The sequence below is a fragment of the Phaseolus vulgaris genome, chromosome 1 (assembly GCF_051622355.1).
Source record: "Phaseolus vulgaris cultivar YP4 chromosome 1, ASM5162235v1, whole genome shotgun sequence".
Classification (NCBI taxonomy): domain Eukaryota; kingdom Viridiplantae; phylum Streptophyta; class Magnoliopsida; order Fabales; family Fabaceae; genus Phaseolus; species Phaseolus vulgaris.
The window spans coordinates 3,222,788-3,244,350 of NC_143498.1; the positions used below are offsets into that span (position 1 = coordinate 3,222,788).

General features: G+C 29.8%; 2 protein-coding genes across 8 annotated transcripts; both read right to left on the reverse strand.

Moving 5' to 3' along the window:
• Window positions 1-2,059: 2,059 nt before the first annotated feature.
• LOC137816508 (transcription factor SPATULA) lies at window positions 2,060-5,635 on the reverse strand. Of its 6 annotated transcripts, none has more exons than XR_016518322.1 (6): window positions 5,183-5,635; window positions 4,670-4,759; window positions 4,530-4,595; window positions 4,322-4,387; window positions 2,741-3,040; window positions 2,060-2,389 (listed from the first exon to the last, which is right to left on the reverse strand). XR_016518322.1 is itself a non-coding variant. In XM_068619671.2 (6 exons), exons 1-6 carry the CDS (start codon window positions 5,465-5,467, stop codon window positions 2,309-2,311), a joined length of 864 nt encoding a protein of 287 aa, XP_068475772.1. In that variant the 5' UTR covers window positions 5,468-5,630; the 3' UTR covers window positions 2,060-2,308. The 6 variants fall into 6 exon arrangements, 5 of the variants coding, with proteins under 5 accessions (XP_068475772.1, XP_068475770.1, XP_090154159.1 ...); XM_068619671.2 differs by having other exon boundaries at window positions 2,741-3,019; window positions 4,670-4,756; window positions 5,183-5,630; XM_068619669.2 differs by having other exon boundaries at window positions 2,741-3,019; window positions 5,183-5,628.
• Window positions 5,636-12,175: 6,540 nt separating this feature from the next.
• Window positions 12,176-17,790, reverse strand: LOC137816509 (putative E3 ubiquitin-protein ligase RHG1A). Of its 2 annotated transcripts, XM_068619674.1 has the most exons (7): window positions 17,313-17,790; window positions 16,472-16,595; window positions 14,439-16,177; window positions 14,012-14,062; window positions 13,173-13,271; window positions 12,763-12,903; window positions 12,176-12,636 (listed from the first exon to the last, which is right to left on the reverse strand). In XM_068619674.1, the coding sequence occupies exons 3-7, from the start codon at window positions 16,083-16,085 to the stop codon at window positions 12,505-12,507; spliced, it is 2,070 nt and encodes a 689-aa protein (XP_068475775.1). In that variant the 5' UTR covers window positions 16,086-16,177; window positions 16,472-16,595; window positions 17,313-17,790; the 3' UTR covers window positions 12,176-12,504. The 2 variants fall into 2 exon arrangements, with proteins under 2 accessions (XP_068475775.1, XP_068475774.1); XM_068619673.1 differs by lacking the exon at window positions 16,472-16,595 and having other exon boundaries at window positions 17,313-17,781.
• Window positions 17,791-21,563: the final 3,773 nt, after the last annotated feature.

Genomic DNA, 21,563 nt, shown 5'->3' on the forward strand with positions numbered 1-21,563 from the left:
TAAATCATTAAGAACAAAACAGACATTTTACATCAGTGTATTGAATGCAGATTTAAATTGATATGATGCAGGATAATTAGCCCTAACATAATCAGGGAAGCTTGCTTTTCTTAAGCAAAATCGGGTGGCTGCTAAGACAAGTTTTGTTAAATAATTTGATTAAATACTTATTTAATAATTTTAATTAATAAGAGCTTAATCATAAGTTAAAAATAATTTACTTTGACAAACTTTTTGATAAAGCTTAGAGAATCTCTAAAGCTATGGGGGCAGCTAAGTAGGTTGCATAACTTTATTATTTATATTTTTATATTTTTCATATGATTCTTAGAATATATAACACATCAGTTCTTAAGTTTATGAAACTTAAGCAGTCATTTTTTTCAATGGTGAAATTCTAATGAATGAACCCCCACACATCTTTTCTTTTTTGGTTATGCAAGTGTCCCTTGTATGCAACTATCTAATGTATGTATGTAACTTTCACTTCAGCTAGCTCTAATGGTACAATGCAAACCAGTTTGGTATCATTGTTCTCCATTTGTTACAGCACCATAAGCGATTTTCATTGAAATAATCTTATTAAAGTAACAAAAATATATGAAAAAAAATCATAAACCATTTTCATAAAGTAAAAGGAACTTTTCAAACACCACCTTAAGATATGCCCATTTTATATTCAAAATGTTAATAATGTATTTATGGTATAGAAATGTATGAGATATCATTAATTAATAACCTATAAAGTTGGAACACATCTCTTAAATGTTGGACACATACATGTGTATGACATGTACAACATTTATTGTGAAGTGTCCAACTCAAAAAATATATTTTGGATATCTGACAATTTTAACACGGTTACAACACAATTTTAAAAAAAGACAATTACAATGATTTCCTAAAAACTCAAACTTATTGCATAATTTTTTATTATATTATGATAATAGAGATGATAAACAAATCATTTTGAACAAGTTATGGAATGTATCTTTTTACCACAGAAAAAACTCAATAATACTTGTTAACATAAATTGTCAATTTATAGAATTCATAATTATATAATATATAGATTTGTATTTATGTATTATATCCTATATTTTGAAAATTACACATGTTGAAGTGTCTGTGTCCATGTTATATCTGTGTCATAGTATGTGCTACATAGTTCATAACAAAATTCAGCTTCATTTTGAGTGTTGTTAATTAAAAACAAAACAAAAAACAAATGTATTGTCAACATGCTTAAGGAAAGAAAATTTCCAAACATCTTACTGTAGAGGACCACGTCTGAAGTTAGAGGTAGAGGTAGAAATGATGGAACATGATTAGTAATCATTAGTGTCAAGTGATTCCATAGAAGGAATTTAGCCTCTTTCTTTGTTTTTTCACCAACATGCATGTCTTAATCTTCATCTCATGCTCCAAGTCCTTTTCATTTACGACACTCCACCAACTCCTTCCTAGCTAGGTAGACGGTTACTCATTACATGTTTTTCTTCCATTACTTATGCATGGCTAACACAGTTCATGATTTCCCTGTAAGTGCACATGCTTCTTCTCTTTCTCTTAATATTCTGTCAGCATTTTTTTAAGACAACTTTTACTAATTTTACAATCATTATCCACACTCTTCTAGACAATAGATTCCAACAAGCCTACCAACTTTAAGGACAAAATAATGGTCTAGTTTGTTTGGTTCTGCCCACACAATTCACGTTCCTACAATATTCACATAAAAAATAAGGCTAAAACAACTATTAGTTGTTAAGGTGACGCATGTCCAAAGTACACATGGCAAATCCAAACATGCAGCTATGTTTGTGTTCTAGTTGGATTAATGAAGCCTTGTGTAGTTGTGTCCACTTTAAATTGAAATAAATCACTCTGAAACACATTAACTGACATTACAAGGTATGGTCATTCTTGAACCTGGAAGCACTGGCATAGATATTAATAATGTTTTCTCTGCTCTAGCATATTGTAAATCGAAATGTAGCCTATTGCATATATCCAATCATCCAAGAATATAGCAGATCCAAAAATATCACAAGTCATGTTGCATAATGTTCATTAATTAGCCTCATTTTGCTATTGATGTAGTTATTATAAGATACTTGTACATTTTTATGCTAGTGTCAACGAGGGCACAAAGATTCTGTCAAATTGTTACCAAGAGCACCACGAACAACCCAATGGAGTGTCATGCAGTCAGAAGATTTAAATGTAGATTATAATTCCTGGACAAAGCTACCCTTTTACAGGGTGACTTGCCATCTAAAATAAATCCTTTTATCCCTCGAACTGATTAAGACAAGTCTGGAGAAGGGTCCTTCCCAATCTTTGGTGCATCCATAAACAGTTGGGGCATGCTGTCGTAGAGTGTATCCTTCATATTGTACGAAGAGTTGTTAAGCTCAACATATATCAAAACAATAAAGTATTGATCATGACATATAGATGAGTTTTTCTATGATTCTTTCTGATTAATGTCCACATAACATATAGATGAGTTTTTCAATTTGTCACAAGGAGTTAATAAAACTTGGTTATATGTCACATGGACAATGACTTGAACAATGAACATATGATATGATGATCTCATGTTATTGTATAAGGGTTGGAGCATCCCTCAAATGTTCCGTTTTAATTTATTTTATTTCATTCTTTGCTAAAAAAAAATTATGATGATCTCAGAATACATGCCAACTATGTAGGGGTTGAAGTATTAAGCATGAACCTTAATAGAAGGATGAAAAGTGGATGGGGCATTCGAAGTAGCTAATCTTGTCACTGAGGGCACAACAACAGACTGGTCTGAGATGCTGCATTGCTTCGGAAAACTAAAAGCATGCCGAATCAAGTTTTCTTCTTTTGAAGATGATGCAATTGCACTAGTAGAATTCTGAAGTCCATCACTCTCATCAAGGTTCAACCCAGTCTGAGGCATTATCATGGGTCTTTGTTCTCCTGGCAAAGACATTGGATGCAAGCTAAAACCATTTCTCATCATTAACATCTGCAGAATCAATCACAAGCACTAAAGTAACCATTAGTCAATGAATGAGTAATAGACCCAAATAACCTAAATATGGGAATACCAACTTCCAAGCCTTCTCTTTTCTTTTGGCCCCTATCAATTTACTAAAGTGAATCAATTAGTATTTAGCTACTTGGGCATTTTTACATGTTCAGGATGTTGTACCTACTCTAAAACGTGTTAGAGGTGTGATATAAAGACAGGCATGTGTCTTAGCCTAACAATTTAAACTTTTAGGATACATGGTTTAGAACACAGTGTCAAAGCCTCTGTGGCCTAGTGTTCTAGAGTGTGATCATTGTTGCTCTTTTTCTTCTAATAAAAAGTTGAATTTCAGAACGAGGTATTAAACCTATGCATTATTTGTGTTTCAAATGCAAGGGCTCTTGTGAAAAAAGTAATATGAAAACCGTGTGTCTTCACCTAAGTATGTTTGAATTGAAGTTAAGAAAATATGTTTACGAATTTTAATACATATTAAGAAATTTTAATGTACCATGTGAAGAAGGAAAAAATAATTGCTTTCAAAGTAACATCACTTTTGGGTTTTCCAACTTTAATCCAAACACTCACTCTTAAGTTTTTTGAGAAAATCAGTTTGTGAGAAAATGTACCTAAAAGAGTTTAAACAACTTTAAGAGGTCCACGATGGACATTTAGTCTTTTGTTCATCGACTGCACATGCTATGGTTAAGGCCAATGTGTACAAAAAGAATATTCAGGAGTTCACTGACCCTGAACTATCAAGTTAGCACTGATGTAAAGTTTATCTTTTGGTGACTAACAAAAGAAACCCTCCATGTCAAACCATGGTTGAGCATGCGAACAAACAAGTCATAATATCTGTTGTTTATTCATTCTGTGACTCAACTTTGCCGCATGACAACTTGATTGCACTGCCCAAAACAGGTTATGAAGTTCTCAACTGTTCATCTCAGGTAAAATTCTAAGAAAAGAGTACTTGTAAGAAACATCCCATTAATAAGTTTCTGTATGGTTCAGGACCACTATGTGTAAATGATCCCAGATAATCTCTATGTGACTTAACCGGGGATCATACAATAATTTTTACTCTCTAACATACTCTCAGTTACTGGTCAAAATTCCACAGAAACTATAATTATGAGTGAGCTAACTAACAAAAGAATTGCACAAAGAAAATCTGTGAAATAAGTAATAAAAATGAAAAGGACAAGGTCATACATATGAATAAGTAGAGAACGAAAGGCATATCCAAGGAGTGATTATATAATATCACAAGACGAATGAAAGAAAACTCACTTGCACTTGAAGCTGAAGCTGCTTTAAATATTCTATGGCCTCATCTAGCATCGAAGCTTTGTCTGTCTGTTGAAAACAAACTCAAAGGACTTATCCAGAAGAAAACAATTCACAAAAGCAGAGTGAAAAACCTTTGTAATATAAATTAGCTTAATGAAGAGGAAAAGAATTAGATGACATATATATAGAGAGAATAGACATATAATACCTTGTTAGAATTTGGAATTAATTTCTGCAAGGCTTTCATTTTCTCGTTAATCCTGCTCCTTCTTCTCTGCACACATCAAAATCATGAATAACAGCAAAGAAAAAAGAAAAATTTCTCGTAAAGTTGAAGAATAAAAGAACCTTTTCAGACAAATTATGGAACTCTGCAGCTCTACTCCTCTTTGACGAAGAACGTGGTGGTGGGACAGGTTTCCTTGCCTCCACACTCTTCTATCAAAAACAAAAAGAAAGTTCCACTCACTAACAGAAAAAAAGCCATCCAAAGCAATTTTGAATTTTCGAAAGATCTACCCAGCTGAGTTCCAAGTTTCCTTAAAGCTTCGAGGCTAAAAAGGCATTAACTACCAGCAAGGTTTTACAAAGCAGAAATTTTGAAAGGCTTTTTCAGTTTTCACAATCACAATCATGACCCCATCAGCCATATTTATGTACAATTTTTCACGATACCAATCATCACAACGAAGACGCAACTGGGTGATCAGAATATAAAACCTTGACCAATAGCATTAGAGAATTTAGATGTTAGCAAGTTTCAATTTTGATAATTAACTTGAAGAGTTGGGTGCAAAGGGTGTGTGTAACGGATGCCACTTTTTTACGGGGAGCCAAAAATAAACATTGGAGGGGAGGTACCTCAGCAGAAGAAGTGAAATCAGGGTTGTGATTATTGTTGTGTTGTTTGAAGGTGGTGGCATGAGTGACAGGGATGGGGTGAGAGAAATGGAAAGTTGAGGGAGAGGAAGGAAGAGGGTTGTTGGTGTTGGTGTGTGGGGTGAAATCAGAAGCAGAATGATTAGGGTCCATTCCTAGTGGGGGAGGGTTGTGGAGGAGTTGGTTGAAGAAGGTTGAGAAGTCTTCTGAATTAGGAGGGAAGGTTCTGGCAAGAGAGGGTTGTGGTTGGTGCATGTCACCAGCCATTGAAGTTGAAGGTTGAGAGATCAAAGGCAGAAGAAATGAGAGAGAAGAGAAGAGAGAGAGAGAGAATGAGAATGTTGATGATGTTGTGTTGTGGTCTGTTATGCCATGTTATGCTCTGCCCAGCAGGTCGGAAATAGTAGGAAATAGGACAAGAGGATTGTTGTGTAAAGCGGGATTAACGTTTTCAACTGTCTTTATTAATAGTGTTTTCTATCAAGCATTTATGTCCAATTCAGTTATTATGAGATTCGGATATGTTTTTTTAATGCTGCGTTGGACTGGTAAAATGTTTATTTAAATAATATTCCTTGAATTTTTTATATTTTAGTTTGTTATTAACATAAATTTTTAAAAGACATATATTAATTTTTAAAAATTTAAGTTTATTATATAAATTTTTAGTATAATTATAAAAATAAAAAATAAATTATTTTAAACTAATTATGAGAAAAAAATTTGGCTATAAAAATAAAAATTAAAAGATATTTATAATTTATATAATTTATACATTTTAAAAATTAAATGTATTTTTTTATCTGTTTTATATCAGTGTGTATGTGCATTACCACGACAAATTAAAAACTTAAATTAAATAATTATTTATTTAGTAGAGAAAAATTAGTGAAAATAAAAAGTTATATATATTTAATTAATAAGAAAATAAATAAATTAAATTATATAAAAAATAAATCAATAACTTCTATTTCTTAATCATATAATTTGTAACCAAGCGGGCTAAACATGTTTAAAGTGTCTGTTTAGTCAATCAAAATAAGAAATTTTAACTGAATTTTAAAATATTGAATCAATTTCTAAGCTTAATTACTTATTATTGTTATTATTTAGTCTTTAAACATTAATTAATATTAAAACGAGCTAAACTTATTGTCCTTTTTCTTGTTAGGACATTAAAATTCTATATTAGTCACTAATTTTGTTATTTTATTTTGAGTTATATTGAATTCTTTGTTATATCTACCAAATTACTGACTTTTATATTATTTTATTTTAAATTCATTTATAAATACTTTTTATTAGTGGATATCATAAATATCGTTACACTAAACCTCTCAATCATTGAAATTACTTTAAACACGCCTTTGATTCATTTTAGATATTTAAAAATAATTTCACTGAATTCTAAAATAAAGATTCACTTAAAAAAAATCATAAACCTATTAAATATTTTGGGATCTCAAAAAAAAAAATGAGGTATTTATTTTGAAAAAAATAAAATAAAGACGTATAAATAATAGTACTAACTTATTTTGAAAATTAAATATTGGTAGTCTGATAAATATTTTTTTGTGATAACTAATTATTTATTGCAGTCTCTGAAACAGTTTATTTTTTAATTGTAATTTAAAGTTTCCGTGTTGAATTTTATTAGCTGTTTAAATAGTTTGACCTTTGTGATGAGAAGAAAGAAAGAGAAAACCAACACACACAAGCATCATATTAAAAAATATATTTAATGATTTTTTAAAATTCAAACTTTATAATATTTCTATAATAATTTATACTATACTATTTTTCACAATAATTATACTGGTTATTATTATTATTATTATTAGCAAAAATTTAGATGTTATGATTATGTTGTTTTATAAATTTTCACAAGTAAAATTATATGTATTATTATTTTTTATTTTATGTAATTTTATTTATTATATAAAAATAAAATTATTGGATATATTATTTATTATACGTTATATTGAAGTTAAGTTGTGATAAAAAGAAAAGTAATTATATATAATTAAACATTTTAAATACTTCAATTTTAATTGTATAGTAACTATTTTTTAATTTACGGAGGAGCTATTTCTCACAAATATGTTAGTTAGTTTCTTATCTGTTTAATTGTTTTCCATTATGTTTTTAACTTTTTTATTTATTTTTTGTATGGATATACTTTGTTGTAAATTTTTTATTATAACTTTAATTATTATTAAAAATAAAATAAAATAAAAATATCGGTATATATCAAATGGGTGGTTATATATTGTTATTATTATTAAAATTTTATAATAACTAGTAGTAATTTATACAATTATTTTATTTTATTTATCTCTTATTACATATAAAAAAATATTGAAGAAATAACAGGAGTGCTGTATAAATCATTACACTATACATTTATCACATTTTATATCTTCCAATTTTAGCTCATTTTTTTTTCATTTTTGTCTTTGTGTATTATTAATAAACAAACGGCTATCCAAACTAAACATTTTTCAAAAATTTAAAAGAACGGGAAAAATATAAAAATTAAATATGATTTGAGTCTATTTATTTAATTTAATTTTTAATTTTCATCTCCCACATATTATCACATTTTTAATTTTACTCGTCATTTATTTATTATATATAATTTTGTTTATTTCTATGGGTACTCAAATAAACATTTTTCATAAATCTAAAACAACGAAGATAAAAATGATAAAAAAAAATGTTTAAATATAATATAATTTTTCAATTTTACTCAATCTGTAATTTTGATTCAACTATCTGTTTTATTTATATATTTTTTACTTTTATATTTTACTTAATTAAACTATTTTAATGGGCCTTAAATGAATGTGCGATATTATAGAATTGAAAAAAAAAAAAAAAAAGGAAAGTGAGGAATGGAGAAAAATAGAAAACGGAAAAAAAGGGTTTAAAAAGGGGCAAAAGTCAAAAGACGTCATAGTAATCTTCACCGTTTATCGAACCAAACAGAGACCAATTTATTAGAGACATCAAATGTGCAATTCCCGAGGCTTCTTCTAGTAACGTCTTCTCACAATTTTCCTACACCTAAATGCAAGTGCTTACTTCTACTTTTATATTTTTTAATTTATTATTTAAATAAATTTATGTTCTCCAACAAGTTTGGGATAGAAAATGATTGTTTTTGCTTCCACCTTCGGTGGTCTACGATACTCCAAGCTCTTTGCTACACTTTCCTCCTCTCAGTCGTCTGGATTCTATAGGAGGGAATGGTACCTGCAAAAGATACTCCAACGTTCAAGTCAGTCGAGGTGTTAGCACTCGGGTCTCAGAGTACATTCTCCTTGAAATGTGTATTATTTATATTACCTTAATGGGTCTTCATTGGTGGATCGAATTAGGGAATTGGTTCGTGTCAAAGGTTGTGCTAAACAGTCCTTAACTATGGATTAACTTTGCTGACTTAGTCAACCCTTGAATCGATGTCAAGAATCGATCGGCCACGTGTCGTCACGTGACCTTCTCACCATAGTTTAGGCGGTAACTTGATCCGAGTGCTGGTCAACTCACTTGGTTGTCCAGTCGTACTAGTACAACTTATATTACAATTTATATTTATTTTATAAATAATAGTTATATTTAAAAGTATCTGTTTTATAATGATTATTTTTTATTTTTAAAATGAATCAAAATGACTTGTTGGTGTTGTACAAAATTGGAGATAACCTAATAATTACCACACATTACAAATTTTTGACTTGCACTCAATTATTGTGAGAAAAAAGATAAAAGTGTTGTCCACATTTTGAATTTTGGTTTTTCTTCTTCTCCATTTGTATGCACCTTGTGTGTTGTGGTAGTTGAAGTTCTATTTTTTTTAGTGTCTTAATTGCGTTTTCTTGGACCCACTTGTTTCAGCCAAATTCTTCCTAAGCTGTACTAATTTGAATCTGGATTCTGTTATCTTTTTAAAAAAATTAAAATATTTTTGGAATTTAAAAAATATAATTCAAAAATCAAAATCTCATATTAAAAAATAAATCCAGTATATTTTAAAAAAGAAAATTTAGAACACAAAAAATCTGAAAATGTATTTTAGAAAAAAAAATTATAAATATATTCCAAAAATTCAAATCTAAAAATGTATTTTAGAAAAAAAGTTCCAAAAAATAAAATCCTAAATCTATAAGTTAAAAATATAATTTGAAAATACAAAACCCTCTAAACCACAAGAAAAATGAGAACTCCCACCACCGTGCATATGAATAGAGAAGAGGGAAAACCAAAACCTAAAGGATAATTTTGTCTTTTACTTACAATAATTGGGTGAGGTCCAATTCGTATGTTGCGAAAAGCAATAGCCTTTAATAGATTATATGTCAAACCAGAGCAACCCATTCAAAAGTGGGCTTAAATGGAACCACTTAAGGCAATTTCTTCCTGTACCTAATCAATTGTGATTGGCACCCGACAAACATTCTAAAACTCAATTGTACCCTTGTCATGTTTATTTTAAAAAAGCTTGTAGGGTGCGTTGATGCAGATGATGTCCTCAAACCTTCGCGCAACAATGGACGACCTTCGCGTTCCTGGCTTCGTCTTTGTTCAAGGATCCTTCCACTCAACACTACGCTGCCGGAGAAATGTCAACCAAGGTGCGAGGATGTGAACGCTCGTGCGAGAGATGGTGTTGGGTACGAAAATGGCAGAAACGAACTTAGGTGTGTGATTGGGTGCAGAAATCACTAAACCCTAATTTTATTTTCATTAAGGGTAATTTGGTACTTTCACAAATGCAATTGGGTGCATGTCCAATTTGATTAGGTATAGAGAGAATCAGCCACCACTTAAAAGGCTAATTCTCCCTGTACCAACCAATTATGACCTACACCCCACGGTAAAAAAAATGTATATTTTATCTTTATTTTTTCGGATGTTTATATTCATAACACAAATAAGATAATTTTGAATATATAAATTTAGAATCGAAATGTAATTCACAACACAATAATATCTTTCTGATACTAAAATCTGAAAGTTTTTTTCATTCCAAAATCCAAAATAGAAGACAAGGATAATTTAAAATTTTTAAAAAAATGAGTGCATATCAAAATTGATATAGAGAGAATTCAAGTTACATCCATGGCATCAACTTCTTATAACCAATAAAATGAAATGAACTTATCATGTTATGATTTAAAAAAAATTAATCCAATAAAAATATTTTTAATCAAATACGCTTTAAACTTGCGGATGCTTATAAAATACAAATTTCTTCACCTAATTCGAGACACGTTTATATCTTTATTTATCTCAAAATTTCATTATGCACCTTATTTTTGCATCTTGAAATATATTGTTTCAAAATGTAAAAATAAATTGCAAGTTAAACACTTCCTTTTACAGTGACTAGTTAATAAATTTGATTATTAATTCCAATTTTTTTTTTCTTCTTGGAATCCTAAAAAACTAATAACAATTGATCTAGAGATAAGAAAATAATTAATTATTATCTTAATTAAATTAGATATATTTTTATAAATTAAAAAATATTAATATTTAAAATAATTTATATTATTAAAACAAATCTAAAATATTTTTAAATTAATATGAAAAATTATCTACTAAAATTTTAGCTACTATTTATTTTATATTTTAACGTAATTTTTAATTATATGTATTAAGTTGCATGATCTAATTATTAAATAAGGTAAGCGAGGATATTATCCTTATAAGATATAACTAGATGTCTCCTAATGGAAAAATTTAGGTGAATTTGTAATGTTTATTTTTATTTATTTTTTAATTTATGATTTCCTTTTTTTAGGCTTGAAGATTTATAAAATTCGTAATTTTGGTTTAACTTTTTTTATATTTTTTTTCTTGATTTAATTGAACTTGAAATCTAACATACTCATAAGATATTATTAAGAAATAATTCAATTAACTAAAATGTGACACATAATAAATAAATTATGCAAATACTGGAAAAAATAAGATGGTCAAAGTCACATAAAAAAAAATCAAGGGAAACAAAATTACAATTTTGTCAGAATTTTAGCATAAAAATGATTCTGATAAAAAAAAACACTTAATTCAAATATTGCATGTATCAATTACTTTATTCTCACAAAATTGTTAAAAAAGTTATCAATTGATGCTTGAATTGCTGGTTTTTCTAAAAGTTATGAATTGAAATTAAAAAATAGGTTTAAGTTATTGAAAAGGTCCTCTACTTTTTTTGTTTTGTTCATATTGGCTGTTATCTTTTAAAAAGTTCAATTTAACTATAAACAAATTTATAAAATTCTCTCATATATTTTTTAAATTTTATTTTAATTTATGTATAAACTAATTTTCTAAAATATTTAAGAAAAAATATTTGTGAAGAACCAAGTCTCATGGTGTTAATGTTGCCTTGTGTAAAAGTAATAGTAAAATCTTGTATAACTAAATCCTTAAATTAAAATCATGCACTCTGCATTTAGGTTTTATATGTAAATAATATTTACTATTACAAGGGAAATAATAAAAAAATCTATATTTGCAAAGGAATGTTGGTTGAGATTTCTTCTCATTTATATCACTACATAAATTATGATAATGTAAATATTCATACATACTACACAAATAAATAAATAAAAATATTTGTACTTTTAAAAAAAATCAAATTTCTTAGATCTCATTGAATCGATTTAGAATACTCCTATGGAAAAAGTGTTTTCACAAATTATAAAATAGAAAATAAGATAAAACTATTTTTGCATGAACTATAATCTACTTTCATGAAGCATTCTTAAGAACTTCCTAAACAAGATGAAAACATATTGAATAAATACAATATTTTTCCATAAACTCTTTCAACTACATATCAAATATGACAGATAAATTATTTTAAAAGAAAACACAATGCAAGATTAGTATTTCACATTTAATCATTTACCTTATAATCCATAGATGAATCACATCATAAACCGAACAAAAAGCAAAAGAATATGAGCAATGTGTAAAAAATTTGATAAATGTATAAAACAAGCCTTATAAACTACAGTTAAGAAATGTTCCTTTATCCACACCAATAATCTCATGTGTCACTTTAACATGAGATCATTGGCTTCTACAAATAAACAAAAAATGATAATAAGAAATTTGGCTAAGGCTTAAGAAGATGGGCCATTTAGAAAAGCAGCATAGCACCAGAAACTTCAGCTACAATTCAGCAGAAAATTCTGATTAATGGTGCCACTTTCCTTGGCCTCATTGTTCATCTTCTAAGCTAAAATATTTTTGATACAAGTCTCATGTTTTCAAGCCCTTGACATGGCTCATGTTTTCAACCCTGTTGTCTTACAAATGGGACACAGATTCTTATGCATTAGCCACTGCTTAATGCATTCGGTATGGTAATCATGCCCACAATCCAGTGACCCTAAAGCATCTCCATCTTTGTACTCCTCCTGCACATAACATAACACAAGTTATTACACCAATCTGCACAAACATGCACAGAACAAAAGTAATCACAGGTTATATATAACATGAACATGCATGCTGAGGAAAAAGTAACATGTAGCCAAGTTTACCTGACAAACACAACAGGGTTCTGCCTCATGCTGAGAACCTGGTTTAGCTGAATACTTCTTATTTTTCATGTGTTTTAATATGGTCTCCTCATTCAAGCCAGTGCTCACATTTCCAATGCGTTCTTCCAAAGCCAATAGCTCCTATTACATTCATAAATGTTACACAATAAGAAACTCTCAAAAGGGGATGCAAGATTGAGAAAAAAACAACAACTTGTAACCCAATTGGGAGAATAGAAGGTATAGAAGGTGTTAGAAGACGTGTGTGGCTAATTCTACCATGTGGATTTGGGAGTAACATGTTCGATTTATGATGTATTGAGGTGATATATGAATATAATATTTTGTTCTTGATTGATAAAAAAAACTCTCAAAAGGACACATAAGAGTATGTTGAAATAAGTTTTTACCTCATAAGACATGTTATCAACATCAAGTCGCATATCCCTGTGTCGATCATGAATATCAGCAATTCCAGCGAACACTGAATGGTCCAAGATCATAACATCCTGTCACAAAATCAAACCACATGTCTTACAACACAAGCTTAGTATCAGTTTTCAAATCACATCACTTTCCAGCTGCTTGATTTTGTTGGTTGCAGATGTAATTTCCCCAAATCAAAACAAAATCCATTGAAATATATAAATTTCAACTACACCCTAAGCAGTTTCCATTTGCAGGCAAATCAGAAGATCTATACCAACAAAACTTATTGCACATGATCGAACTCATGCTAGTTTCCAGACTCCCAAACTCTTACACAAAGAAATCACTAGATCTTTTATTATCTTTTGAACTCCACAGCCAGATTTCATGGCCTCAACATCAGTTGAACATCTTAATATTTCTTGGATTCCAAGCAACATTCTAAAGAAAACATAAGCACGCAGAGATCACTACAGATTACATAAAACACAAAATTTCATATAGGAAAAATCAGGCTTATTTTCTATAAAAGAACAAAGTATACAATTTGTTTAACTTTAACCTTTCTTCTACTCATTCTTACCAACTATTTTTTGTTCTGTAATGTCCATCGGATATGAACAGAAAATTCCTTGGTAACTTAACAATTCAATGGTACAACAGATAAACAATAAAAGAGGACAAGCAAACATATACAAAAATTGAACCAGTTTGAAGCAACTGTGGCACTGTTAGCAGAAGATAAAAAAGGTAGCCAAGAAAGTTTTACTCAATATCAGTGCATTGTCAACATATATAATTAATTAGAAATAAAACTAACCTCAAATCGTAGGTTCCCACCCCTACGCATGAGGCCCAATACATTGCGGAGCTGCACAAAAGCAAATGTAAGTCCAAGAGAACAATTATTCGTTAAAAGAAGATAAAAATACTGCAACTCAAAAGGGTAGCAATAACAGAGCTTGGAAATTGTCATCGTTTAGCCAAAGTGTGACTATTGCCATACTTTCTCAAAGACTTCATTTTTTGCTTACTAGAAATCATTATAACTTGTTAAATTCAAAAGGCCTGAGCCTAAGATCAAATATTTATTTCAATGAAAAAAATGTGATTTTTTCAAAGAAAAAGAGGTTGATATCTCAGATGCCTCCATTCATCCAAGACACACAATAAAAGAAACAATCTTTTCCAGCAGTTCAAACTGCAATAATGATATGCGAGAGAAGAGTTGAATATATTATACACACCTCAGATACAAGTCTACTACTTCCTTCACCAGCAGCAGCCAATGATCGTAAAGAATACTGAATTCCAAATTCACCATCACCTTGCCTCTCAAATGGGTTTACCCCAGATGAAGTAGAAGGGCCACGGAAGGAAGCATAATTGTTGCTTGAACTTCCAGCAGCTTCCAAACCAGGAGAAAACAAAGACCGGCGAACATATTCTGATAACCTGCGAGGATACTGCTGAGGATTTGGGCGAGAAACCCACGCCGGAGCAGATGGTGGATTGACAGCTGAATTTGAGCCTGCCCTCGATAAAGAACCAACATTTCCTGGAATACTTAAATTTGCACTATTTGAAGCTCTAGCTGGATTTCTAACCACATTTCTTAAATTGGTTGCAGGCACAAACATGGGGTATTCTACAATGTTTCTAGGCATACTTCTTGAACTTGGTTCCTCGTTTGGTAAATTATTTCTATCTGCACATATAACTGGGTTTGAAGGATGATTGTTTGCTGAGCTTGAACCTCCATTCCACCTGAATGGCTGCACATTCCTTGGTAAAGCTGGAACATGGATTACAAGGGGCTGGCTTTGAGGAACCATAGTATCAACAGGTGGTGCTGACCTCAAGTCCAAAGAATTATCAACAGGGTGAAACCTTTGCAACATTGGAGAGGATGAAGAAACACCAGAATTCCTAATAACACTCCCACTTGAGATTGCAGGGGGGGGAACTGAAATTTGTTGACTTGAAGGATTTATCCTCACACGAAAATTCCTGTGGAAGTTTTCTGAGCTTCCTGCAACATTTGACCAAGGAATGCTCTCAGAAGCTCCATCCCCAGTACTCAGACAGAGTCTTGCATTTACCTGTTCTGTTGAGGCAGATCTGTTAAAACTGCTTCCACCATAATCCTGAGTAGGAAGAGTGTTCCAAGTACTACCATCTGTATGCTGAGTATAGCTAGAACTTCCACCACCTGAAGATTGCCCAACACTTCGTTCAACAGCCTTTCTTTTACAAGATACACGGCGGGTGTCTAGAGAACAACCAGGCCTACCATCAGTATCCTCAACCAAAAAGCCATTAGTGCCAGAAGGAAGCAGAAAAGGACCAGAACCAATTGAAGGTGGAAGATGCTCATTTACCGGTCCACTAGACTTGTTCAAGTTAGGATGTTCCACACGATAGCCATTATCAGTGACAGTGACACTATCTGCTAAGCTTGCATTTAGGTTGAGATTCTGAGGCACCAAGTGAGAATTGGAGCTGCGCATATACATGGAACTTGTATTGACATTGTCCAATGAAAAAGTATTGTTTGGTTCAAAGCGCCTCTCTTCAAGTCTTGGACCAGCTATAGGACCAGAACTTATTGAAGATGATAATCCTACCTCTCCTTTCTGCTCATTGTTAGTAACCTCATTCTGAGTATTACTGGAACTTGGCTCACCTAGGCTCCATCCACTAAGGTTCTGCCATTCATGGTTTATAGGATTTGCGTACGACGGGTTTAAATCACTGGGGGGAAGTGCAAAATGATTCTCTGAAGGATTACGCATATTGTTCCAGAAAATATGTTGCTCAACTGTAGCAGTACTTGATGTATCAAATTCTATGGTTTCTTGCAAGGAACCAATTGTGCCTCTCTGCCCTTGCATTGAAGATATCTAAAGTTTCCAAACACAAAAAAGTTAACTGTATGAGAGGAATCCTCAATGAAAAAGCTCGTCACACACTTGGCTTAGCAAATCTGTCCAACAAGCAAGAAAGTGAAGATTAGGCATTGAAAATGGGCATATCCAATTCACTTCAAGTAAAATGCTGTAAATCACATCAAATAGTGATCATTGTGGCTACTCAGATTCAGATAACTATTTCAAAATGCATAATGTCACCAAAACTCTAAAAGCAACCAGTTATCCTAAGCTTGAAAGCTCCCATTTCCTCTATAATGCATCACAATTGCATATCTATTAGTAAACTGAAAATTGTAGTGGCAGCAGCTGAACATGAAGAAGCTAAATCCATTAGGTGGATAGCATACAAGATTTCTATCAATCACCAGACACATTAGATGGTATCTGTTGAAAGCTGAAAGCCTGAAACCATGATGGGGGACGGGTGAAGCAACCACTGGCAGAGGACTTACCCACCTAAGAGGCAATCATCTGTATTTGTTTCAGAAAATTGTTATACATGAACAGCAACAGTTGACAAAAGAATAGCTCATGTGTTGTGCACACAAATTTTACATCATGGCACAATGAAATGAAACACTTTTATATCATACACACCAATGAAATCAATGTAAAACTAAACTTCCCAAACACTAAGCCGGGGAAGGAGAACAAGGAGAGTATTTTTCAAAAACCACAAGCAACAACCATCACAACTCAAACACCTCTTTCATCAGCTAAGGAACCCTACAGTACAAAACCCAATAATGCAGCATTACCAATTGATTAACACCTTAGAAAATTATCCACACAGCAGAGAAAGAAGACCATAACCCCAAGAATAACAATAAAGTCAACTCCTTTTTACAGAACATGAAGAACAAGACAAAAAGAAAAACGTAAAAAAAAAATGAAAATTTTCGGAGATCAGCAAAACTTTTGCAACGTTTCAAACCAGGGCTGGATTAAACATTTCAACAGCCAAACAAAACCAATAAAGTTTATCAGAGGGGGGAGGGGAAGCTGTAAAATGTTAGGTAACCATTTACACAGCCCAAAAACATTGGGAAAAGGCTGAATACTCCAATCAAACCCCAGAAACATTTTTAAAAGCCCAGAAAAATACAAACTTTATAGGTTTTGAATCCAAGAAAACCACAGAGTGATCAGACCAAAGGAGATTGAAGAAAAGGGTGCAGGAAAACTTACAGAAAAAAATGAAACAAGGCCGATCTATCTGGGAAAAAAATCATAAGATGACTAATTGAGAGAATAAGCAAAGAAAGCACCCCACCCCTTTGTTGTGGATGCTTTTTTTATTGGATTTGTTTATATTTTTTTTCCGTTTCCACACTTGAGGTGGAAAAAATAAAACAAAGAAAGAAGAAGAACTGAGAAATGGAAAGGGGAAGAAGAAGAGAAAGAAGAAGAAGAAGAAGAAAGAAGAGAAAAGGGTGTTGTTGCTCTTGTTGGAGGATGAAGAAATGATATCAAAAAATGAGATAGGAGAAATGAAAATTTGTGAGGAGAGATTAAAGAGGAGCAGTAATCTTCAATTTAGGAAAATAAAATAAAATAAAATAAAACAAAAGTTGCCCAATAGATGAGAGAGTGTATGCAAAAGTCATAGCCTTGGTGGTGGTAGAGACAGACACACAGCAGCTTCCATCCCAAAATCAATTTCACCATTTTACTATTATTATTTATTATTTACATTCACACACACACAAAATATTTTTTTAGTATAAATAAATACAACATAAAATCTTAAATGAAATATTATTATTAGCACTAATCACATTATTTTACAGTCATGATTATAGTTAATCTCAGCAATTACTGTTACAAAAGATTTCATCTTTCCTTCTTCTTTATTGCTATCTAGTTTATTAAGATTAAAGATAGTAGTAATTAATTTACTTGATGATAATAAATTTATTCTAAATTACATTTTCTTCAGAATCATTATGTCATTAATTAATTAATAATCTTCTTTTTAAATGTTTGTTCAATGCATCCCCTCACTAAATAAAAATCAAAACTTTATGATCAAGTTTATGAAAAAAAACCTTTTTTTATCAACCAAGTAAAAATTAATTATGGTAATTGGTGATTTATTACTTTATTTTTCACTGGGTAATCAATAATGTGACCAAAAGCTGAAAGGGTGTGTCTCTTTGGCAGCTTACCAAATGGGTCCTTCTTTCTTCTGATTTTTTTTCCATGAAATTAAGAAATGCATCATCTTTCTCTGCCTTCTGTCTCCACACACAACAAAATAACATAATGCTAATAAATGAATAGTCTTGCCAACACAAACCCCACTTCTGCACAAAATTTTAGTATACTCAAAAGTTTTAAAAAATTCAAACTTTAATTAATTTCAGTGTTCCTGCACTTTGTTTTTAATTCAAACTGTTTTAAAAATTATATTTTTACAAATTCATCAAAGTGGGCACAATAAAATAATAATAGTAATAATAATAATAATAGTAATAATAATAATAATATTATTATTATTGGTTGTTGTTGCATTACATCTCCTTCACGCCAAGCACCCACTTCTCCATGACCATTTCTCTTTTACCATGTCATTTCACATTTACACTGTCACATGCTCTTTCTTTTTTCTTTTTTCTTTTGTTTTTTTTTTTGTTGATTTTGATTTATTAATAAATAATAGTGCACGTGGCTTTGGTAATAATATCTAGGGTCCACAAGGGATGACTTGCATTTTTCCCTCTTTTCTCTATTTGTTGTGTCCAAAATCTTGGTGCTTGTTTGGATGAATTTTGACTAACTATTTATGGACTTAATTTTTTGTTGGTGTTGTTTTGTCTTTCTCCACACACATGATAGTGATATGTTCATACCCTTGTTTTGGTTGGGTGAAGAACTTAGAAGGGATAAATAGTAAATAAAAATGACCAAATGTGAAACATCCTAGGAGGGTCACTAAATTTTGTGTCGGTACAATTTTAGGTGAAACTTAGCCAAAGTGTTAACATGTGCTTCCCCAATGTGGTTCTATGGATTGTGATCATGCTACACTAACAAACAAATAAAGACATTGGTCCTAGAAATAATTTTGAAAAAAAAATATAAATTTATTATATCTATTAAAAATTAACCATTTTTTTTGTATAATCAAAATGAATTAGTTCATAAATAACAACTTGTGATGATGATGATGGTTGTTTTCACTTGTATCCACTAAGTAATCTTCATAGTTTTTACTATAATTAATAATGGCAAAATTAAACTTGAGAGTTACAAATGAATTAATAATGAAGCAGCTAATTTTATAAAATTATAAATGAATTAATAATGACAAGGTTACTTCTATAAAATCATAAATGAAGTAATTATGGTAATATTAAATTTTTGTAAAATTATTACATTTGTTATCTGTTAACTGATTTATATTCATACGTTTAAAATTTGAATACAACATTTATTGTACATTGATGAACTAATTGTGACTTTAAAATACAAATACAATACACATGTTACAATGATTTTGTTTTTCTTAACTATATTATTGACATGGAGTATAATCAAAATATGAAATTATTACTTTTAGTTCTTATTAAAATTTTATTTTAATTTTGACCAAATTTTATTATGACATTTCTCTTGTGATAGATAAATAATATATTTTGTTCATACATTAAGTTTTTTTTAAAGATATCACGTATTAGTATTATATCAAAATCTTAATAAATATTATTTAAAAGTATTGCATAATAAAATTATATCAAATAATGTTTTTATATGTTACTAATTATATCAAATACTATTTTTTTTAATATATGATTGTTTTTATTTGAAATGTTAATCCAAATTATATATAATATCTATATATAAGAGTTTTTATAAAAATAAATAAAATTATATCAAATATCATATTAACATTAAAGAAAATTAAAGGGGTGATTATACACGATAAGAACATCTTCAAATATAAATCAATTATAGAAACTAAAAATAATTAGTTGTTGTAGTGATTAAATTAGAAACCATTTTAGAGACTAAAAAAAATTGGTTTTTAAATTAGTTTTTATTATTGTTAAATAGTTTCTAATTAGTTATCAAGATTTTAACTACCAATTATTTAGATTCTAAATCTGGTAGCAAAAACATTGATTGCTAATCAAATACCAATTTAGAAACTATTTAACAATAATATAAACAAATTTAAAAACTAAAATTTTTTTTAGTCTTTAAAATGTTCTTTAATTTATTCATTGTATCAACTATTTTTTTTTTCTAAAATTAATTTTTATTTTATATATATATATATATATATATTTTAGTGATGGTACATGCAAGCAAATTTATGTATAAAATTTTAGTTTGGTTTTAAAGAGGTGTGAATGGCAGCTTCCATCAGCACCACAAACAACACCTTTCCTTTCTCTTTAATTCATTTTCTTTCTTTCTCCATCAAAGCTTAGTCACATGGGACATTCTGTTTTATTCTTTTCTCAACTCACTTCATCTTTTTCACTTTTTCTTTCTTTCTTTTCTCTTCTCACAGTGTTGTTCTTCAGTTTACTATGGTTACTAATTTGGTTTATCATATTATTAATATCAGTTTATTGTGTTATTATTATACTCAGGGTACTTATTCATATTCTTTACTTCATAATATAATTAGTATAAAAATAAAACCTAAAGAGATACTTGTATATTTTTTTTTATAAAAGTTTTAGTTTTCATGTTAGACATCGTTATGCAATTTGACATCTCAGTTAGGCTGACACCTCAATTAACAACAATCATCTGTCATCACATGAAAATGTATTATTAAAAAAAATAAAAAGAAATAAAATACAAAAATATGGAAAGATTAGACCAAAACCCACATGTTAACAAAAACGATACATAAATAGACTTTACCTATTCATAAAGAATTATAAGAACAAACTACATGGAAGTCTATTATACCAATAAAATGATTATTTATGAATGAAAAGATATTTGAATGTAATTATATCCTAAATGTAAAAACTTGTTACCCACCTTTTTTTTATATATAATAATAACTATAAAATGTATGTTTCTTGTAGAATAATGTAACAGGTATGTGTGTTATTTTGGTTTGTATCATGGAAGAGGTATACATGTATCTGCACTTATTTTCTTTAAATAATTAGTAAATAGTTTTTTAAAAAAATAAAAAGTATAATATTATTAAAATTTTATTATTTTCAATATCATATAAAAAGAAATAAATTATAAGGAGATAGATTTTAAAATATAGTATCTAATATTTTAATAATTTTAACAATAGAAATAAATATAAAAATAGGATATATATATTACTTTCTTCTTCATACCCTATTTAAAAAGTCAAATAACATTTATTGTTTTTACTATAAATAAACAATGCATTGATAAATCTGACTTTGTTTTTTTAAAATTTGGAAACTAAGTTTTTTTTTTTAAAAAAGAGAG

What these genes read in the sequence shown, in the direction of transcription:
- LOC137816508 (XM_068619669.2), bottom strand. Translation starts at nt 5,467, where the DNA reads ATGGCTGGTGACATGCACCAACCACAACCCTCTCTTGCCAGAACCTTC. An exon ending in TCCATAATTTGTCTGAAAAG is followed by an intron (nt 4,596 to 4,669) that starts GTTCTTTTATTC and finishes TGATGTGTGCAG; the next exon opens with AGAAGAAGGAGCAGGATTAA. An exon ending in TAATTCCAAATTCTAACAAG is followed by an intron (nt 4,388 to 4,529) that starts GTATTATATGTC and finishes TGTTTTCAACAG; the next exon opens with ACAGACAAAGCTTCGATGCT.
- LOC137816509 (XM_068619674.1), bottom strand. Translation starts at nt 16,085, where the DNA reads ATGCAAGGGCAGAGAGGCACAATTGGTTCCTTGCAAGAAACCATAGAA. An exon ending in GTAGTAGACTTGTATCTGAG is followed by an intron (nt 14,063 to 14,438) that starts GTGTGTATAATA and finishes GCTTTTGTGCAG; the next exon opens with CTCCGCAATGTATTGGGCCT. An exon ending in TTGATAACATGTCTTATGAG is followed by an intron (nt 12,904 to 13,172) that starts GTAAAAACTTAT and finishes TGAATGTAATAG; the next exon opens with GAGCTATTGGCTTTGGAAGA.